The sequence below is a fragment of the Phodopus roborovskii genome, unplaced genomic scaffold (genome assembly GCF_943737965.1).
Source record: "Phodopus roborovskii unplaced genomic scaffold, PHOROB, whole genome shotgun sequence".
In the NCBI taxonomy this organism is placed as follows: Eukaryota; Metazoa; Chordata; class Mammalia; order Rodentia; family Cricetidae; genus Phodopus; species Phodopus roborovskii.
In genome coordinates this window covers 2,558,608-2,577,499 of record NW_026126443.1, presented here as the reverse complement: position 1 = coordinate 2,577,499, position 18,892 = coordinate 2,558,608, and the positions used below count along the sequence as shown (strand labels likewise).

At 41.8% G+C, this 18,892-nt stretch overlaps 1 protein-coding gene across 1 annotated transcript in view; it reads left to right on the top strand.

Annotated features, from left to right (window-relative positions):
* Window positions 1-869: 869 nt before the first annotated feature.
* The window catches only part of Grin3a (glutamate ionotropic receptor NMDA type subunit 3A), a 187,026-nt gene continuing 169,003 nt past the window's right edge, over window positions 870-18,892 (top strand). The window contains 2 exon segments of the mRNA XM_051187802.1: window positions 870-1,289; window positions 1,292-1,654. Coding sequence (XP_051043759.1) covers window positions 954-1,289; window positions 1,292-1,654 — 699 coding nt within the window. The 5' untranslated portion in view covers window positions 870-953.

Genomic DNA, 18,892 nt, shown 5'->3' with positions numbered 1-18,892 from the left:
GACCCATTGGGTTTCAGTTAGGTTTCAGATCTCTCCGGAGCAACTCTGCATGCACAATTCTCCTGGGTTCGGTCTTTGTGCTCATCCGCCACAGGAAATTGTGCCAACTGCCAACTCCAGCATTTGAGGGGCGAGGACTTTGCAACGTAGCCGAACTGTGCGGCAGGAGAATCTCACCATCAGTGGGCGTTTAGCGCAGCCAAGCGACAGGCTGGCGTCAGGGCTAGGCTACAGGGAGGCGCCGGCTGAGGAGGGGAGAACTTTGGCGCTCCGAGCAGAACCACCCTTCCCTGGCCAGTTGTGTCGCTCCTCCGAGGAAGCCGCGGAGGTGGCGTCTGGGCGAAAAGCCCAGCAGTGAAAAGGAAGAGAGGAAGTAAAGAGGGAAGAGGGAAAATGAAGCAGGCTTTGGGGGAGCCTGCGATAGGGTGGCCGGCTGGGAAGGGAAACAGGTTTGGCTGCTGCTTTTCTGCACCCCGAGCGTGAACGCCCTCTCTGCCACCCCAGTAAATAAAGGGGTGTCGCCTGAACTGAACAGCAAAAGAAAAGAAGCCAGCCAAGAGGGAGCACGGCTCCTCTGTCACTGCCGCCCCTTTGCAAGCCCGGCGGCTTCTCACCGGGCCAGACGCTGCGCCCCAGGCGCCCTGCAGATGGGGTGGGCAGGGACCGAGAGCCCAAGCCGCGGATGATCCGCGCTGGCCCGCTGGCCTGCTGAGCTTAAGGAGGATGATAGGCGGAGGAGCCCAGGAACCGCATCCGACACAGCCCAGCGTTCGCTAAACTGCAACTTGGAATGCCCAGGGACCAGTACGGCTCCTACGACCGCTTCACTGAGTCTAGAGAAGCTGCGCTCCGGACTTGGAGGCGGAGACCTCAGGCGGCTGAGACCTCCGGCGGCGGCGGAGGGGAGAGCCTGGCGCAGGAGGGGGCGCGCTTTCTCCCTGCGGGTCTCAGTAATGAGGAAACTGAGTTTGTGGTGGCTGCTAAGCAGGGTCTGTCTGCTGCTGCCGCCGCCCTGTGCACTAGTGCTGGCCGGGGTGCCCAGCTCCTCCTCGCACCCGCAACCCTGCCAGATCCTCAAGCGCATCGGACACGCGGTGAGGGTGGGCGCGGTGCACTTGCAGCCCTGGACCACGGCCCCTCGCTCAGCCAACCGCGCTCAGGACGGCGGCAGGGCGGGTGCCCAGAGGGATGAGCCAGAGTCCGGGACGTGGCGGCCACCGGCGCCCTCGCAAGGCGCACGCTGGTTGGGGAGCACCCTGCATGGCCGGGGTCCGCCTGGCTCCCGGAAGCTCGGGGGAGAGCGCGGGGGGCCGAGACCCTGTGGCCGCGGGATGCCCTCCTGTTCGCCGTGGAAAACCTGAACCGTGTGGAAGGGCTACTACCCTACAACCTGTCTTTGGAAGTAGTGATGGCCATCGAGGCGGGCCTGGGCGATCTACCACTTATGCCCTTCTCTTCCCCAAGCTCACCGTGGAGCAGTGACCCTTTCTCCTTTCTGCAGAGCGTGTGCCACACCGTAGTGGTACAAGGGGTTTCGGCGCTGCTGGCCTTCCCCCAGAGCCAGGGTGAGATGATGGAGCTAGACTTAGTCAGCTCTGTCCTGCACATCCCAGTGCTGAGCATAGTACGCCATGAGTTTCCTCGGGAGAGTCAGGTGAGAAGAGTCTGGCGCGTGGAGTGCTGTGCGCTGCGGGGAAACGGGACCAGAGTGGGAGGAAGAGTGTGGGTGAAGCATGGGACTTTTTAACTTTGATAACCTTTGGGGCTTGGACTATGTTCCTAGGGGGTAGGTTGGAGGACTTCAGTCGAAATAGAATAAGACATTTAAACGCAGATGGAAAAAAAAATTCGAAGTTTGAGGGGTCGTGGATCGAGGGGAAAACGTGGAGATAACATGCGCGCGCCTGGCAGTGAGGTGGGGGTGGCCTTGTTTTGGCAAGCTGAGGGAAAACTAATGGATTCCAGACACCTGAAGTTGGGGTTCAGAACCTTGGACAGCGATCAAGGGTTCCAGACAGAAGTAAGGGATGGGGGTGGAGTCCAGACTCAGCACTGTCATAAACTCCCAGGGGGAAGTCAGGAAGCCTGTAACAAAAACAGCAGCTGCTGTTCTTCAGAGGCATTCCAGCGTTTTGTGGTGTGAGGGAAAGCACATCCCTTTGGCTTCCTTTTAGTAAGTTGAAAAGTGCAACTAGTACAGGGGCCATGGGTGAAGAACAGTGACTGGAAGTCTGATAATAGGGACCACCGGAATTACTGAGAGCATGAGATGGGGAGACTAGTCTATGGATTCTTTGTCCCTATCTTCCTGATAATGATGAGGGCTCAGAGATTGGACATGTGATTGCTGGGTTGAGCTCACGTCTGCTCTCTGTATTTGAAAATAAACAAGTAGCAGTTTAGTTTTTATGGATTTGAAAAAATATGTGACCATATTTTCAACAAAAAAAAAAAAAAAAAAAAAAAAAACTGTGGACTTAGGTGCTGGCATGTAACAATGAGGAGGTTTGATAGTCAAGAAAGAGACAGGGTCTTTTAACCAATAGAGGCTTGGCATTTTATAGACTGCTTTTGTCAAACCAACTTGTGTCATCTTCTACAAGATATTTGTGAGGCCAACGAAGGAAAATAGTCCCATTTTAAAGACAGAGAGACTGAGGAAAGTTCTGGAACTCGATGAACATTGGACTAGTAAGAGTCTAGACATTGGCAGATTTGTAATTCAGCACCATTTTCACTCTGTGCTTTGTTTGGCAAGATATTTCTAATCTCCCTCAAATCTTTGATCCATATATACAGATAAAGGCTAAAGTGAGTAAGGGAATGCACCAGTGAGAAGTTTGATAGAATCTATGTCTAAAATATTAGGGCAATACTAACATTTTCTTTTGTTAGAAAAGAAAATAAATCTTGGATTTTTAAATCTTAGGAAAGACAAGAACGAACTCCTTTCAGCAGTTACCCAGGCAATTTCCATTTAATGATGAGCTCTAGAGATCTGATCTGCAGAATGCAGGCTAATTAACTGTTATCTAAAATATTTCTGTTACCTGAATCTGAATGGCTGTAAGCAGCAGATGAGAAGGCACAGGAAACAGGGGTTCACAACATTGCCAGTGGCCAAAGAAACACAAAATTGCATTCACAGGCCACACCACTATTAATACATATGCAGAAGCAGGACCTAATGAAATGCAGGAGTCAGCACATAGGCTGCTCATCACTGCTTCCCTATTACCTAATCCTTCAGAAGTTGCCAATAATGGTCACAGTCACCAAACTCATTCCCATTTGCAGATTATTTGGCAGGATTCTTAAAATAGTGAGAAATTTCTCCCCAAATTAGTGTTCCCTTGGTTGGAAGGGAAACTGTGTTCCATGACGGATGCATGCAGCACACAGCACACAGAAAGGAGACAAGGGGGAAAAAAAAGAAAAAAATTTAAAAAAAAAAAAAAGCAGTGTCTAGAATCAGTGAGCTTCCAAGCTTTAAGGCCACACTGAGAATTAAGTCCTCCAGGGAGCCACTTACAACCTGGCTATAAAGTGAATACTCAGCCATGAGCATTGACTTCTGTGTCTTAAATCACTGTCCTCACGGGGCTTTCATGGTACACATCTTGAAAGGTAAAGATCACTAGGTGACTCAGACCTAGTTTGTACCACTGAGGATTTTCCTTCCATCTCTCCTTGCATTTTAAATTCACATATATCTAACTTGCCTTACCTATCTTGTAGTATATCAGCATATTAGTATGTCGTTCTACAATATTTTACATTTAAGTTTTCCTGCTCAATGCCAAGTCACTGTAATGTGCACTGTTGGGATGTGAGCACAATTTTGCTTTCAGCAAAATTAATAGCTGCTCTTCCTCTGGCTTCTCCTGGAAAGTGGGCCTTTCTCTAATATACTGATGTAATATTTTAAAAGACCTTCTAGATATAAAAAGATGTCAAAATCATTTTACACATTAAATAAACCCAGCTTAATTCGGGCATTGTCTTTGGAGCCTACTGAACAATGACCTCATTTGTTGATTATCTGATGCCTGAATAAAGACTACTAGAAGAAAGTAGACTTACCCACACAGCCAAGGAAAACAAAAGTGTTCCATGGAGTCAAACAATCCCAAACTGCTTTCAGAGCAGGGGCAGCAACAGCTGTCCTCTCATTTTTCCTTGACCTCCACCCCACACACAGGGAGGTTTTATTTACCTGGTTATTTTTTTTTCCTTGAATGGAAGGTAATACCAATGAAATTGTCAAAATTCGTGTTTTATTTCAATATCCAATTGAAAACATATACACAGGGCTGGGAAGATGGCTGAGTGGTTAGGAGCACTAGCTGCTCTTATGGAGAATCCATCTTTAACTCCCAGCATCCACATGGACACTCACAACCATCTCCAACTGCAGTCCCAGGGGATCTGATGTCCTCTTCTGGATTCTGTAGGTATAAAATATGTGTGTGATATGTGGACAAACTTGAAAGTAAAACATTCATATACATTAAATACATAAAAAATAAATGTTTAAAGTTTTATAAAAATATTAAAACAAAACAAAACATAAGTAGAGATCACTGATCATCAACTAGGAATGGACTAATTTCCTTCAAGGAGGGACCTACCAATAGTAAGTGACTCAACTATTCACTTTGGAAAACATATGCTTATTATCACCATGTAATTAAAGATTAATTTTACATGGAATGGGTCAAAGTACAGTTGCACCCAGAAGATTCCTTCTTCAACACCATATTCAAACTTCTTCCTGAGCCTGACCCATTTCATTCAGATGATCAGTTTGTTCTGAATTACATTGCCATAACTTTCAAATAATAATGCTGCCATGGACCAAGTTTCATTCACATTTAAGTTGCAGGAATTCAGGAGTTTGGTCTTTATTTCTTTTCCTTTGCCTTAGTACCTTTTTTTTTTCTAGGAATTTTGTGTAGTTTCTTCAGAAAAAAATTCACCTTCTGTGTACATACACATTCTTCGGTAAAATACATGTTTAATGTTTAAAAGTCACATTAGTTTATATTAGCTAAGGAAGAAGTATAATTGACTCACATACAAGTACATTAGCTTCAAATGTGACTTCACTACTATGTTCAAATGTGTGTATGCATGTGTACATGTACAAACATCCATACACATTAAATACACACTTGTACCACATGTACATGTGTACAGGTATATGTAGAGGTCCAAGATATGTTTCCTCAATACCACTAAACTTGTTTGTTTGTTTTTATTTCAAACTTTTAATAATTTTACATATTAAACATAGTTTCCCCCTTCCCTTCCTCCTGCTCCCCCCTTCAGCTCCCCCAACTCCCCATCTACTCTGCACAAAAGACAAGGCCTCCCATAGGAAATCAACAAAGCCTGGCACCTAAAGTTATGGCAGAACCAAGCCCCTCCTTGCTGCAGCAAGGCTGAGCAAGGCATCCCACCATAAGCAATGGGCTCATACACCAGGTATAGATCTTGGTCCCACTACCAGGGTCCAACAAACAGACCACCCGCATTGCAAAGGAAGCCACACAACTGTCACCCACGTGCAGAGTGCTTAGTTCAGTTCCATGCAGGCTGCCAGCTATCTATCCAGAGTTCATGAGCTCTGCTCAGCTGTCTCTGTGAACTTCCCCATTATGATCCTGACCGCATCCCCCCCCCCCAGCTCATGTGATCCATCCTCCCTCTTTTCAACTAAATGTTTGAGCCAAAATCTCTCACTGGCCTGGACCTCACCTAATAAACAAGTCTACTGACTGGTAATTACTAGGGATCTGCTTGTCTTTATCTTCCTATTCTACCATACTTGGAATCAAGCTCAAGCCCTCATGTGTGCAAGGCAAACACTTTATTAATGACATGAACTCCCCACCCCTTAAAGTTTCCAGTTCTAGTTAGGTGAATCAATCCTCAGTTTGTCTCATAAGCCATATTGCTATTATGTACATGTTGGTATGTTAGATCATCCATTTTCTCTGGCAGTACTAAGCTAAGAATGAGGTCTTTTTAAAAAAAGGATTTAGCTAATACAACAGTAATTATGCATGGGATCAAGTAAAGAACATGATTCCACTGTATAACAAGTGCCTCAGGAGGACAAGGAAAGGGCACTAATTTTTTACAGACCGGCTCTAAGTTGTGTTGGTTTTCTTTGACTTGCTCTATGTCAGTGGTTCTCAAGCTGTGGGCCATGACTCCTTTGCCAAACCAATGCTTTCATTTTTTTTTTTTACATTACAATTCATAACAGCAACAAATTATAGTTATGAAGTAACAATGAAAATAATTTTATGGTTGAGGGTCACCACAACATGCAGAAGTGTATTAAAGGGTTGCATCCTTAGGAAGGTTGAGAAGCACTGTTCTATTTGAAGCAACATATTTGCTTGCTCCATACCCCCAGGAAAGTACTTTTTCTGTGGTTTGTAACCAATGCTACTAGTAGCACCTAATTATTGCCAAATTGATAAGTGATTTCACATTGAATGTCAAGTGATGCAGAATCTTTTTCTAGTAGTGATCATGTTCAAGTTCTACATCAAAATCAGAGGCCTGGATTAATTTAGAGGACTTTTATTAATTTGATAATTTGATTGTTTTCTTAATCCTATCATTTTTTTCTCTAAATAAGTAGTATAGAAGAGAATAGCAGTCATCATTCATTGAAGAATTAGTCTGTTTTGCTTTTATTTGTGTTTGCAACAACATCACCTAGTCTATGAGGAATATATTTGGTCCTGATATTATTTGACTATTATATCTTGGACTCAATTTATAATTCAGCTTATAATTGATTACTAATTTCAATGACTAGATGCTTAGTGTTTTGTATCTCTGGTGTTGCAGAAGGCACCATGTATATTTTGTGCTATCAGATTTGTTTCATGAGTACTTCAGTCAAATCCCTACCACTTTTGAAAAAATAGTCAAAATTTATGAAATAATGGTCAAAAGATCTCTGATCCACCTCTGTCTCTCTTTGGCCATTGCCATCCTTGGCAAGTCACTCTATCTCATACCATCTATTCTCTTCAATAAAGAGTGATCCTTAGCCTTCTGATTTGTTTCATAAACGAAATGAGAAAGTAAAAAGTAGTATGGGTAAATCTATTTTGTAGCCAGATAACTACCAGAAAAGAGTTGGTCAATGAGCTGAGAAGGAGCAGTACATCTTCTTCTAAGAGCCATTGCCAAAACAGGTGACTCTCATACTTAGGAAGGTGAGGAAGAAGCATGGGTTCAAGGCTAACCTAGGCTACATGGTGAAACAATGTTTCAAGGAAAGAACAAAAATATGTCTTAATCTCTCTCCTTCATCAGTCAAAAGAGCTCCATATCTGTCTGCACTCACCTTCTCGTTTTTTTAAAAGAACAAATTGGTTCACAAGTAGCTAGCACACCTGCCTGGGAACACACAGACCTGTTTCTATACCAATAGCAAATTTTACTTATGCCACACCTAACAAAACAATATCTAAAACTCTAGACACTCCCATTGAAACTACAATATGAAAAGCAGAAGGCTGTTGAGACACCTAGTTCTGTTATATCCATCACAAGTTGATTTTTGTTGTTCTGTTTTTGGCAAATTTTTCACTCAAGAGTCTATGGACATAGAATGTGCCCCACCCTCCTGTTGTGTGCAACTTAATGTATTCAACACTTTTGTTTGTTACTGAAAATGTTTCTTGATGAAGGACTCAGTGTGTTGGTTCAAGCTGGCACAGATAACTCATTTCTTAATGGACTGATAACAATTTGCAAACCAGCAACACTGATTGCCATTTCTCCCAAGTGACTATGCAGGGTTCTCACAGCATGACACTGCTCATTTTAGCAGCAACACTCAGTTATAGAGATGAGAATTCCTCTTGTTGTTCTTCCTGTCTATTCTAACTACCGTCACACAGAGAGAAAAGTACAGAACAAAAATGTGGTCTGAAAATTTAGCAAGAAAATATAATACTACATAGCATGTACTGCACTGAGTTTTGAATGGCTGCATGAATGGCAAACTGATGGGAGCCTTAAAAATACCCAATTGTTCTTCTGGGCCTTTCTTTACAAGATGGGAGCACAGAGATTTAGCAGAGCAAAAATAAACTAGGGCAATTCTTACTCTTTCCTTCAATTTCTCTAATCTTCTGTTGCTGTTGATTTGATTTGGCTTTGGTTTGTTGTTTTCTCTGTATGCAGGGTCCTTGGAACTTGAAGGAAGCTTCTTAGGTTGTGTTACACCTCCTACTTTGAGGGAGCAAGTGTATTGCACCTCCTGCATTGAGGGAGGGGGTGTGTTGGACCTCCTGCAGTGAGGGAGTAGGTGTTTTGGACTTCTTTCAGGGGGCAGATGTGTTAGACCCCCGGCACTGAGGAAGCTGGTGCTTTGGGCCTCCTGCATTGAGTCAACAGGTGTGTTGGACTTCTCTCATTGAGGGAGCAGGTGTGTTGGACCTCCTGCATTGAGGGAGTACCTGACCTAGGCTGGTTTGACAGCAAAAGAAAAACATTTCTCTGATTGGACAGGCTTGGTTTGTGATGGAGATGAGTGTTGTAGGGCTTAGAGCAAATTGGGAGAACTCCCTTGGTCAGGGAGACTGCACTTTACACCCTTTTTACTTACTGAAGCATTACTCTAGGAAATATTTCATCATGTGTCTTAACAGTGCCTGTGCCTTTCAAGGCTTCATCATGTGATCTCCTCCTTAAGCCCTGTAATGTACAGAATAATGCATGAACATACAGAGAAGTGGGTATAGCTGTTTTCTAGGAAGTGAAAATTCCTCAAGAAGAATAAATGAATGATTGATTCCCTCTGCTTTTAGCATGTCCGTTAGCCTCCAATAGAACAAACTGTCCTGGTGTGTGTAACATCCAGGGGATGAGGATAAAAAGCAGAGTCCAGCTTTGATTATTCAAAACATGTTTGGTATTATATTTTCAACCATAATAATTTAGTAGATCACTGTGCAATCATTCAAAATGAGACTATTCTGACTGGCATAGAGAAGTAGGAAAAAGTCCTACAAAAGTGTACATAAAATACGACATTCTTCTGAAAAAAAAAAGGTCTGAAATTTCATTTTTAAAACTGTTAACAGCATAAGGGATCAATCCTAATCACTTGGAAATAAAAGTGACACTAATTGGCCTGTAATATATTTTATATATAATATATATGGCCAAGGATATTATATATGAACATGGTTGGGGCCTAGAGGAGGACCTAGATGGGATACAAAGGAAGTAAATATAGTGTACTCATATATGAAATGCTTAAATAAAAATATCTTTACCAAACAAAATAAGCAGAGTTTTGGAGCTGAGTTCCACCAAATGCATCTACAAAGCAACTCCCACACATAAGACTCAGAGATCATTGTTTAACAGGATACGGGAAACTGTACGAAGCAGGAATAGGGAGCTTTCTGTGGGGTATTATTGCCTACAAATGTCAGAAGCTACACACATGAAATCTAACCAACTTGGCTGCCTGCCTAAATCTGAGCTGAACAAGAACAACAATAGACATGCTAAAGTAGACAGAGGAAAGCTCAGGAGGCTTTAGCCATCCACAAAGAACTGTAAGCATCTAAAGAATACCAAATTGGTATTCTAGCCAAACAGTGTAAAGCACTGGATTAAAGAACACCAAGAGCTGAAGAAATAGTCTTACACAGGTAAGAATGCAACAATGGTTTTCCAGTGGCAAATGGTCATTCCTGAAAACACAGTTACAAGTAACCCTATGCAAACTGAGCAAGCTATATTTATTTTATTAGAAATATATTTGTATGTGCATTTTTATATATGAAACAATGACTAATGAAAAAGAGGCCATGATTTTGAAAGAGAACAAGAAGGGATGTATGAAGGGTTTGGAGGGAGGAAAGGGAAGAACAAATTATGTAATTGTGTTATAATCTCAGAAATATTTAAATACAAAATTGCCAAAAACAAAAAATAAAAACATTCTTAAAACTGTTGAGCAACAGTAAAGAATGGAAGTTCACATTTTGCTACCATATGTACAAATGACTAATGTATATTTATATATGTATGTGTATACACATGGCTAATGAAAAAAGGAGGCTATGATTTTCAAGGAGGGCAAGCATTCATGCTTCTCAATACTTCAATAGAAATGGTTAAAGGGAAAATAAATCCCAGAGTATGTTCACATTCATCGAAAATCTTTCTTTTTTCCTCACATTTGCTTGTTTGATAATGCAACAAGAAAAATAATAACATATAGAGAAAATATAATGCAATAAATAAGACACTGCCGTTGAAGGTGATGACTCATACCTATAATCACAGCACTGGGGAGCTGAGGCATGAGAATTGCTATAAGTTTGATGAAAGAGGAAAAAAAAACTAAAGTACATAGTATATTTGAATTTTAGCCTGGCAACTTCCTGGACATATTATTTGGGAAACCTGCCCAATCTCTCCATGGTTCAATTTACTCAATCATAAATTGTGATCATTTAGTAATTTTTTTATGTGTGCGTGTGTGTGTGTGTGTGTGTGTGTGTGAGTGCTACGTTATGGATGCAAAAAGTAGTACCTAGAGTACAAGCTGTTCTGATACTGATGTAGCTACGGCTGCTGCTGCTGTTTCTACAAATGATGATGATGCTGTTGTTGATGACAATGATGATAGTGCTGCTGATGTTGACAATGATGCTTTTAATGATGACAATAATGAGGGTGATGCTGATGATTGCGCTTGTTGATATACTTGGTTTTGTTTTGTTTTTTCAGCAAACTACTTCTTTGTATACTTTCAACATGTGTAAAACCAAGCTTAGGGTTTCCTGCCTTTTTTTTTTTTTTTTTTTTTTTTTTTTTTTGAGCCAAGTCAGAGATTTAGGAATAAATAAAGAAACTTGCTGTTTTTAAATCCTATCAAGATCGGTGGTTTCCTAAACCACACCAACAATTAAGGTGCTCTGTAGAGGCAAGCAGCAGTGAAGTGAACTGTGAGGGTTAGTTGTAGCTCATTGCTTCTTGATATGGCTCTGGGGTGGTTGGATTACCAGAGAAGTTACAATGGTTAACAGTCACATTATGATGTTTCTAGTTAAGAACTCTCAAGTTTGTCCTTATCTGCCACCCTGGCTTCTCACAGGAGACAAAACACAAAGGACATAGAAAGGAAATGACTCACTTCATCAGGAAATGTGTCAATGCACAGTAAAAGATTGGGTTGAAAATGTGATTGAACTTGGGATTTGAAGAACTTTTCTTTTTAAGTGTATTTTTAACAACACATATTTGCATGTGAATATAATGTGTTTTGATCAAACCTATTCCCATTTCTTTCCCTCCAATTCTTCTCCTACTCCCACTATTTTCCTCCCAATGTTGACCAATGGTTCTCATTCTCTCTCTCTCTCTCTCTCTCTCTCTCTCTCTCTCTCTCTCTCTCTCTCTCTCTCTCTCTGTGTGTGTGTGTGTGTGTGTGTGTGCATGTGTGTGTGTGTGTTCCCTCTTTCTCCTCCTGTTCCTGTTCCTCCTTTTCTTCTTCCTCCTCCTTCTCCCTGAATCCATTCAATAACGAAATATTCTTATAACAGCTATAACAGCTTCTACCAGCTCCCATCTGGGCTAATAAAGAAGGGTGTGACATAGACAGAGGATAAGCCTTGTGTGTCTAAGAAAGAGTTCAATTATTATTATCTGACAGGCCAAATAATGGTCTCTCACAGATGTTCCTGCCCAAGCTCCCAAAACATGCAAAGATATAACTAAGTAGCCTGAGGTGGAGAGGTTATGTTAGTAGATTCATGTGGAGTCTGTGTAATCATAAGTTTCTAGGTGAGAATGATGCAAGAAGAAGCCTGATTGTGGTGATACAGTGACAAAAACAGATTGGGTAGATTTTCTGGAAGAGAAATACAAGACTGGAGAAAAGAGACATAAGCCAGGTAATACTTGCAGCCAGTAGAAGCTGCAAAGAGAAAGAAAGAGTCTTCTTTACACAGCTGCTTGCAATGTGGTTGCTGCCCTGCACACAACTCAACTTCAGGCCTATGAAACAGATTAAGATTTCTAGTCATGGGTAATAAAGGCACGAGGTGTTCTCTTACATCCTTAAGTTTCTGTCACTTTGCTATAGCTACATCAAGAGATTAATACATGCGTCCACCCAAACTTACACAAAAAGGGAAAAAAGAAGATTAGAAAGGAGTGGCCTGGCCTTCCTCACTGTGGGAAGTCAACATTTAGCTCAATGTATGTGTTTTCATCTGCTCTTATCTTCCAAGACACAGTGGTTCTGCCCTCCAGCATCAGAAAGTCAACTGATGCTTTCGTTTTTTGTTAAAAGGCGATAAAGTCTGTTTCAATATGGCCTGAAAGTTCAGAACTTTCCTCTTTTCCCTAATGGCTACATTAATACAACTATGACTTGTCATTGTGGCTTGTATCAGCTCAGAGTCTAAGGAATAATAAGTAGTGTACTGTTTTCAAAGGCTCACAGATAAGGAGTGCTCCCAAAGTCCCCTCCCCTCTCTGGCTCTGGCTCTCTCCGTTCTCTCTGTGAATGTATTGTGTCTGTCTGTGTATGTGTGTGAGTGTGTGTGTGTGTGTGTGTGTGTGTGTGTGTGTGTGTGTGTATGAAGTACAGACACATGTTGCCACAACACACAAGTAAAGGTCAGAAGACAACCATGTGTATCAGCCCTTGCCTTTCACATTGTATGAAACATAATGTCTTTGCTTTTTACTGCTGTGTATGTTAGTGAGGCTGGCTGGCAAGCTCCTGGTCTCACTTTTCATCTTGCCAAAAGAGTAGTGGGGTCACAGATGTGCAGTTGCTCTGGGAATTTGAACTCATGTCCTCATGATTGCCTCTCAAGCACTTTATCCACTGAGCATCTCCATAGCTTCACATGAAGTAAATTCCCTTTGTTCCAGTTTAAATTTAACATAGCAATTTCAGTTGATGTGTTCACAAATGGATGCACACTGGGGGCCTTTTCCAATTACAAAAGCAATGTATTTGCACATTCCCTTCTTCATGTCCACTCTACCAGTGGTACCCCATTTTGTTATGTAGGGGATGAAAGGACAGACAAATATAGGTGGAAAAGTTGGGGTCAGGTAGGCCGTATTCACTCTGATGGAGCATAGTACCACAAGAAACAACCAAAGAAGCTTGTAGGCAGCTGGTCTGTGAACCTGTAACAGTGGCCACACTCCTTTGGGTGTGACTTCAGGTGGACGGAAGGGGAAGGAGCGAAGCATGAGGCATGTCTTTCGTTCACTTGGTCTTTCTGGTAGGTCAGTAGATCTGGTAGGAAAATGCTCCCTCAGTTCTTTGTATTTTTCTGTGTAATTGTTCCACAATAAACACTCATTTATCATTTAGCTTTGGTTTAGCGAAGTCATTACAACCTAGCCTTCAGAAGCTCAGCTTGTTTAGTACATACAACACAGGAGGAAGAGATAATTCACTCTGGTAGGAAGTCTCTGCATTCAAGCAGTCTCAGGCCGTAAATATTCCAGAGAAAGTTGTGGTTGCTGGTTTTTTCACTAGTCATTGTAAACACTCATACTTGCACACACTGTCAGCTTTGCGACCCCTCTGAGCCTCACTTCAAGGTATTTCTATGAATTTTATTTTTCTCTGGTAAAGAAGGTCCTACCTCATATCATTACTCAAACTGAGATTGGCATCATAAAAACGGATAAAGGAATGCTATTTTTTGTTTGTTTGTTTTGGGATCCCCCCCCCCAAAAAAATGTAGACTACATGGTTGCTGAGACTTTGTCATTCTAAGTTGATGGAATTTTTATATTATAAAGTTGAGATTTTCCTGGGTATTTGAAATCTATTGCTGTGTTTTCCAGGGCTCTATATGAGGCTGAATCTGCACCATTCTAATCAATACCTCTGCCTCTGTATTTCCAACCTGTATATTCCTGTGTTCTCACCAGGAATGGCTTAGAAATGAATTGTCAGTGCCATCTTCTCAGGCAGGGGTGGTTATCAGTTGAATGTTCTTAACGTATTGCAGTGCCAAGCACTGGGATGGCTGTAAAAACTGTATACAGCCCACTGGTTTTTGTAGGTTTGGAATTTGTTTCTTTGTTGTTTTGTATCAAAGGCCCCAGTTAGAAGTTAGGCAGAAGCTGGATTAGCACAATCATGATTAAAAATAACATTTGTTGCCATGAACAATTTTTTTAAATTATTGTGTTATTTCATGTATATTGCTGTCTTGCTTGTATGTATGTCTAAGATGTGCATGCCTGGTACCTGCTGAAGTCAGGAAAGGAACCATTAGACTGTCTTGGGACTAGAGTTACAGAAAGTTGTGACCTGCCTTGTGGGTGTTGGGAATTGACCCCTCGTTCTCTCTGCAAGAGAAGGAAGAGTTCTTAAATGCTGAGTCAGCTCACCAGCCCCTGAGAAACACAAATTTTGGGTTGTTTGTTTTAAGAAGAATCACAGCCTGATTCATTTGTAGAACACTCTATTCCAATCAGAGGGATTGCATTGAACCACTTACTTCTGGGAACTGTGGATTAATGGGAGCAAGCCTGCTCTGACACTCAAATACAGGAGGGCTAATGTGCTGTTACTATACGAAGGATTAGATTTCATCACACACTGGGTTTCACACATAAGAAAATCCTTTAAGTCAGGAGAGATGACTCAGATGCTAAAGGGTAGGCTCACAAGCAAAAAAATAAGAAATGCTTTAAAGTGTCTGAAGGGAAATGATAAATTCATACCTGAATGACTCCAGCCTATCTTTACCTGGTGCCAGGCATGGAGTGCCATCTAGTGTTCTGTAGAACATGGCTGCAACTGCAAGCACCCTGACTCCAACCTGTAAAATGATGCCCAACTGATGCTTGGTTTCTATACTGGTCTTTGGACTGTGTAGAGTGCATCAAAGGGAAAGCTTCTCCCACTTTATACTAAGAAGATGCAGAGATCTCTGATATGTTGATATCGCAGCTAGAAACCATGAAGTAAGATATCTCCACTATCTGTCCTTGGGGTTTGGGAGAGAAATAGGAAGACTGTTGCTAATTTTAGAAATATGCACTGGTAACTCTTTAGTTATTGTATTTGTCTACAGCTTTGGTTCTGCAGCCACAATTTGGTCAAACTAAGCTTTCACTCCATTTGTTTCTCCCCACTAAGACAATATCCTTGCAGATATTTCTGACAGGTAAAATGTCAACTATGAACTGAAAATCACCCACAAATCTACCAAAGATGTAGACACATGTATATGTTGAACAATAGAGATCAAGCTGTGTTATGAATGCCCCTTTTAGCTTCTCCATATACTGAAAACACCTTCCCATGCCATTAATATTTTCTTTGAATGGCTTGTTTTATGATTATTTTACCTCACCCCTGTTGTTTAAACTCATTTTCCATTAAAAAGAAGTTGATAACTGCAATTAATGTGACTTTACAAAGCCAATAATCCTTTACTTTTGTGTTGCTATAGAATACTTCATATTCCTAATGCTATGGAACCCTGCTCATGTTCCATGATAACATTATGATTTTTCCCTCTTTTTTTCTGTTATTTCTCTGTTGTTTACTGACTATGCTTCTGTCTTTGACCCTTTATAATAACAAACACTGCTACACCATTCAACATGATACCATCTATTCAAATACAGGTGTTTCAATGTAAAAAAAATCAAAATGATAAGCATTTTGGCATAGATTGTTCAAGCACACAAACCACTTCTCAAGTGACTGGAGGCCACAGAGGGGTGGTTTCTCTATTGGACAGCTGACACAGAATAATTCCATTTTCAGAGTGTGTTCCTCTGGGCAGTGCTGCCAAGAGCAAGGGACAAAAGCTCACAAGGTGTGGCCAAGCTGCCACTATAGAGTAACACGGAGTACACACTCCTTTGGCCTCCTCTGGAGCTCCTGTTCCTTGGTTTTCTCTCCCATCTACTCCACCCTCCTCACTGGATACCGGCTTTGTCCTCCACTTGCTGTAAGCTGGACATGGATGTGGCTCTCAGCACAGGAGAGCCTGACAGCTGTAACAAACCACCTAAATATATTGCTTGCACCGCTCAGTTCAAGTGTTCCAGCCCCTCTTAGTGTCTCAATCCACACTGAGTGGTACCATCCATCCCAAGTTATTCTGCTCCTCCCCTTCCTCGTCTACTCAGCACTGACCATATTCTTGATTGAGAAGCTCAGTATAAGCCTTCAAAGCCAGTAGTGAAGCAGCACTCCCCTACAGTCTGAGAACTCAAACTCTAGTGCAAGAGATGGGAAATAGAGGACGTGACCAGACCATTACAGGTTGTGTTGCTGTTAGGTGGGGACAAATACAATGAAGAAATGCACAGCAGTGTAAAGGATTGAGAGTTGCTATAGTTGATCAAGTGAGGCCTGACTGAGGAGTGATGCCCGAGCAGACATCAAAGTAGGGAGTAAACCACATAATGTCTAATGGAAATGCACTACAATTCGACTGAGCAAAAAATACGGAGAGCCCAAGGCAGGCATGAGCACAGCAGTGTGAAGTGAAGAATAGGTGCACAACTTTTACATGGGTACAGTCCAAACAAGGAGCTACAGACACTGAAGCAAAGACCACATCTGGTGCACCACACACGGTGACAGCAGGAGCCTCTGACTAGAATCTCAAACACAGTTCCAGTTCTCCCCTTATGCTCAAAAGACTTGCCAGTGCCCTAAGGTGTTCACCTGAATCCATATGGATTTTCATATCCTACACTTCTCTCTTCACACCAAATTCTATTACCTTCCTCCCCACCCTTCCTTATTTTCACCTCTTACTGACATTCTTACACTGCTCTTAAAACTCAAAAAGACCTTGTGCACAAAAAGACCTTGTGAACACATCCCCCATGGAGGGATAATGCCTTAACCTAGAGACAGGAGAGAAGTCCTAGTCCCTACTTCAAATGACCTGACAGATATACATGACCCTACTTGGATGGCATTGCCCTACATGTGGAATTGGGGTGGGGGAATGGGAGGGGAGGGTGGTCAGGGTGCATGTGAGGGAAAAAAAGAAAATGAAAATTATATATTAAAAAAAAGAAATGTTTTATAGCATTAATGAAAGAGATGAACCACCTGGCATAATAGACACTAACTACAAACAGGTACACAATGAAAAGAAGGTAATTCTAATCACCTATCCTTGCCTAGTCTAAACTTGAGCTACCTTTTAAAAGGAAATTTCCAGGTACTGAAGAAGTGTGAGACATACTGACACCAAATGGAGGCTTTCTTCTTGGCTAAACAGCTGGGTTAAATGCTAATTGAAAAGGGATTAAGTTTCTCACTGTGTGATTCAGTGTTATTTAATGTCAAGTCCCTGAACAGACTGAAATCATTCCATGAGCCACCTACATTCTTGTGGTGTACTAACCTACAGGATGAATTCCAAGCAGCTCAGGGTCAAACTGAAGACCCTTTGGCACCACCTTCTTGCTCAATTCTCTGCTCATTTCTTCTTGCTATCAACTCTCACTTTGTTCTCCAGCAATTCCTATAGGTGCCACATGACCCAGTACTCTCTCAATGTTGGCATGCCATTTCCAACATATCTACTGAAACTCTTATGCAGCTTTCCAACTTCTTTTTACATCTCTCCTCTACGTGCAGGGGACCTGAACCACCCTCTCCTCATGGCAATGACACTTTCACTCCTATGTGACATATAAATTCTTTTTCTTTATGTTGCCCACTAATATAACAATTCATGAGTATTGTCTCTCTCTCTCCTCCACTATTCTGAACCCTCACAAAGTTTGTGGCTCATGCTCCATGACTATTAATTAACTAAGTCAGTGACCCTCTTCTGGTGCAAAAACCTCATTCAATAGCCATGGAAACTATCATCTCCCAAACTGAACCTATGAATATGTACTGTATTCCAAAAGATGGTCCTTGCCCACTGTGATGGACAGAGTTCTTCAAGACCATTGGAAATAGATGGTGAGATGTCAGAGCAAAAATAGAACATGGTCTTAGAAAAACTGATATCAGAGGAAATAGTGAACCTATTCCTTGCCATGTGGGACTTTCTATGCTGCCTTTGTTTTCCCTCAAGCCATTTTTTAAACTTCCCATAGACCATAACTAATAGGAAAATAGTATTTTCTCATGTCTTTTAGCCAGTGCTTTCCTGAACCCCCATTCCCTCTGCCAAGACAAATTCAACATCTTCTGTAACCAATGATTTCTGACCTCCAAATTAGAAAAAGTCAAATGGAAAGAAAGCAAAAATTACTACAACCATCAGTGCAAAAGACAAAGGCTTGCACTCTATTGTGAGCTGCATCTGCTGTCAAAGAAATCAGACAAGAGTTCAAATCTGGCCTATAATAGCCAACACTACTCCTAGCTTCCCATCCTGCTCACTGCTTCTCTGTTGCTACATATGGAACTTCTATGAGAGCTGACAATAGGTATGTGAGCAGAGTTCAGATAACTTCAAATCCTACCTCCTCTACTTAGCACATCCATATGCCTGAGGTTGATGCCTCAGAATCTCTCTATAAAACAAACAGCTTCACAGGAGATTGTGCCCACAGGTGATCAGTGTATCATCCTTTGGGTCCACATTTTTCTAAGAGTCTAATCTAAAGTGATTTACCGTCTGTGTATGGAAATCAGCTGAAATGAAACCACATGTGGTTATTTTTAACACATACATTTTCTGTCTCAATGAGTTCTATTAAATGCTATGCTATGTCCTCACACCTCATGCACAAAAAATTCCTCATGCACAAAAAAGTTTGAGAACTAATGGCCCAGGTCAGAGATCTCACATTCAGGTGTCTTTTAGGGGCCAAAAAGGTAATGAAAACGTAAAATCTAGTCCCAAAT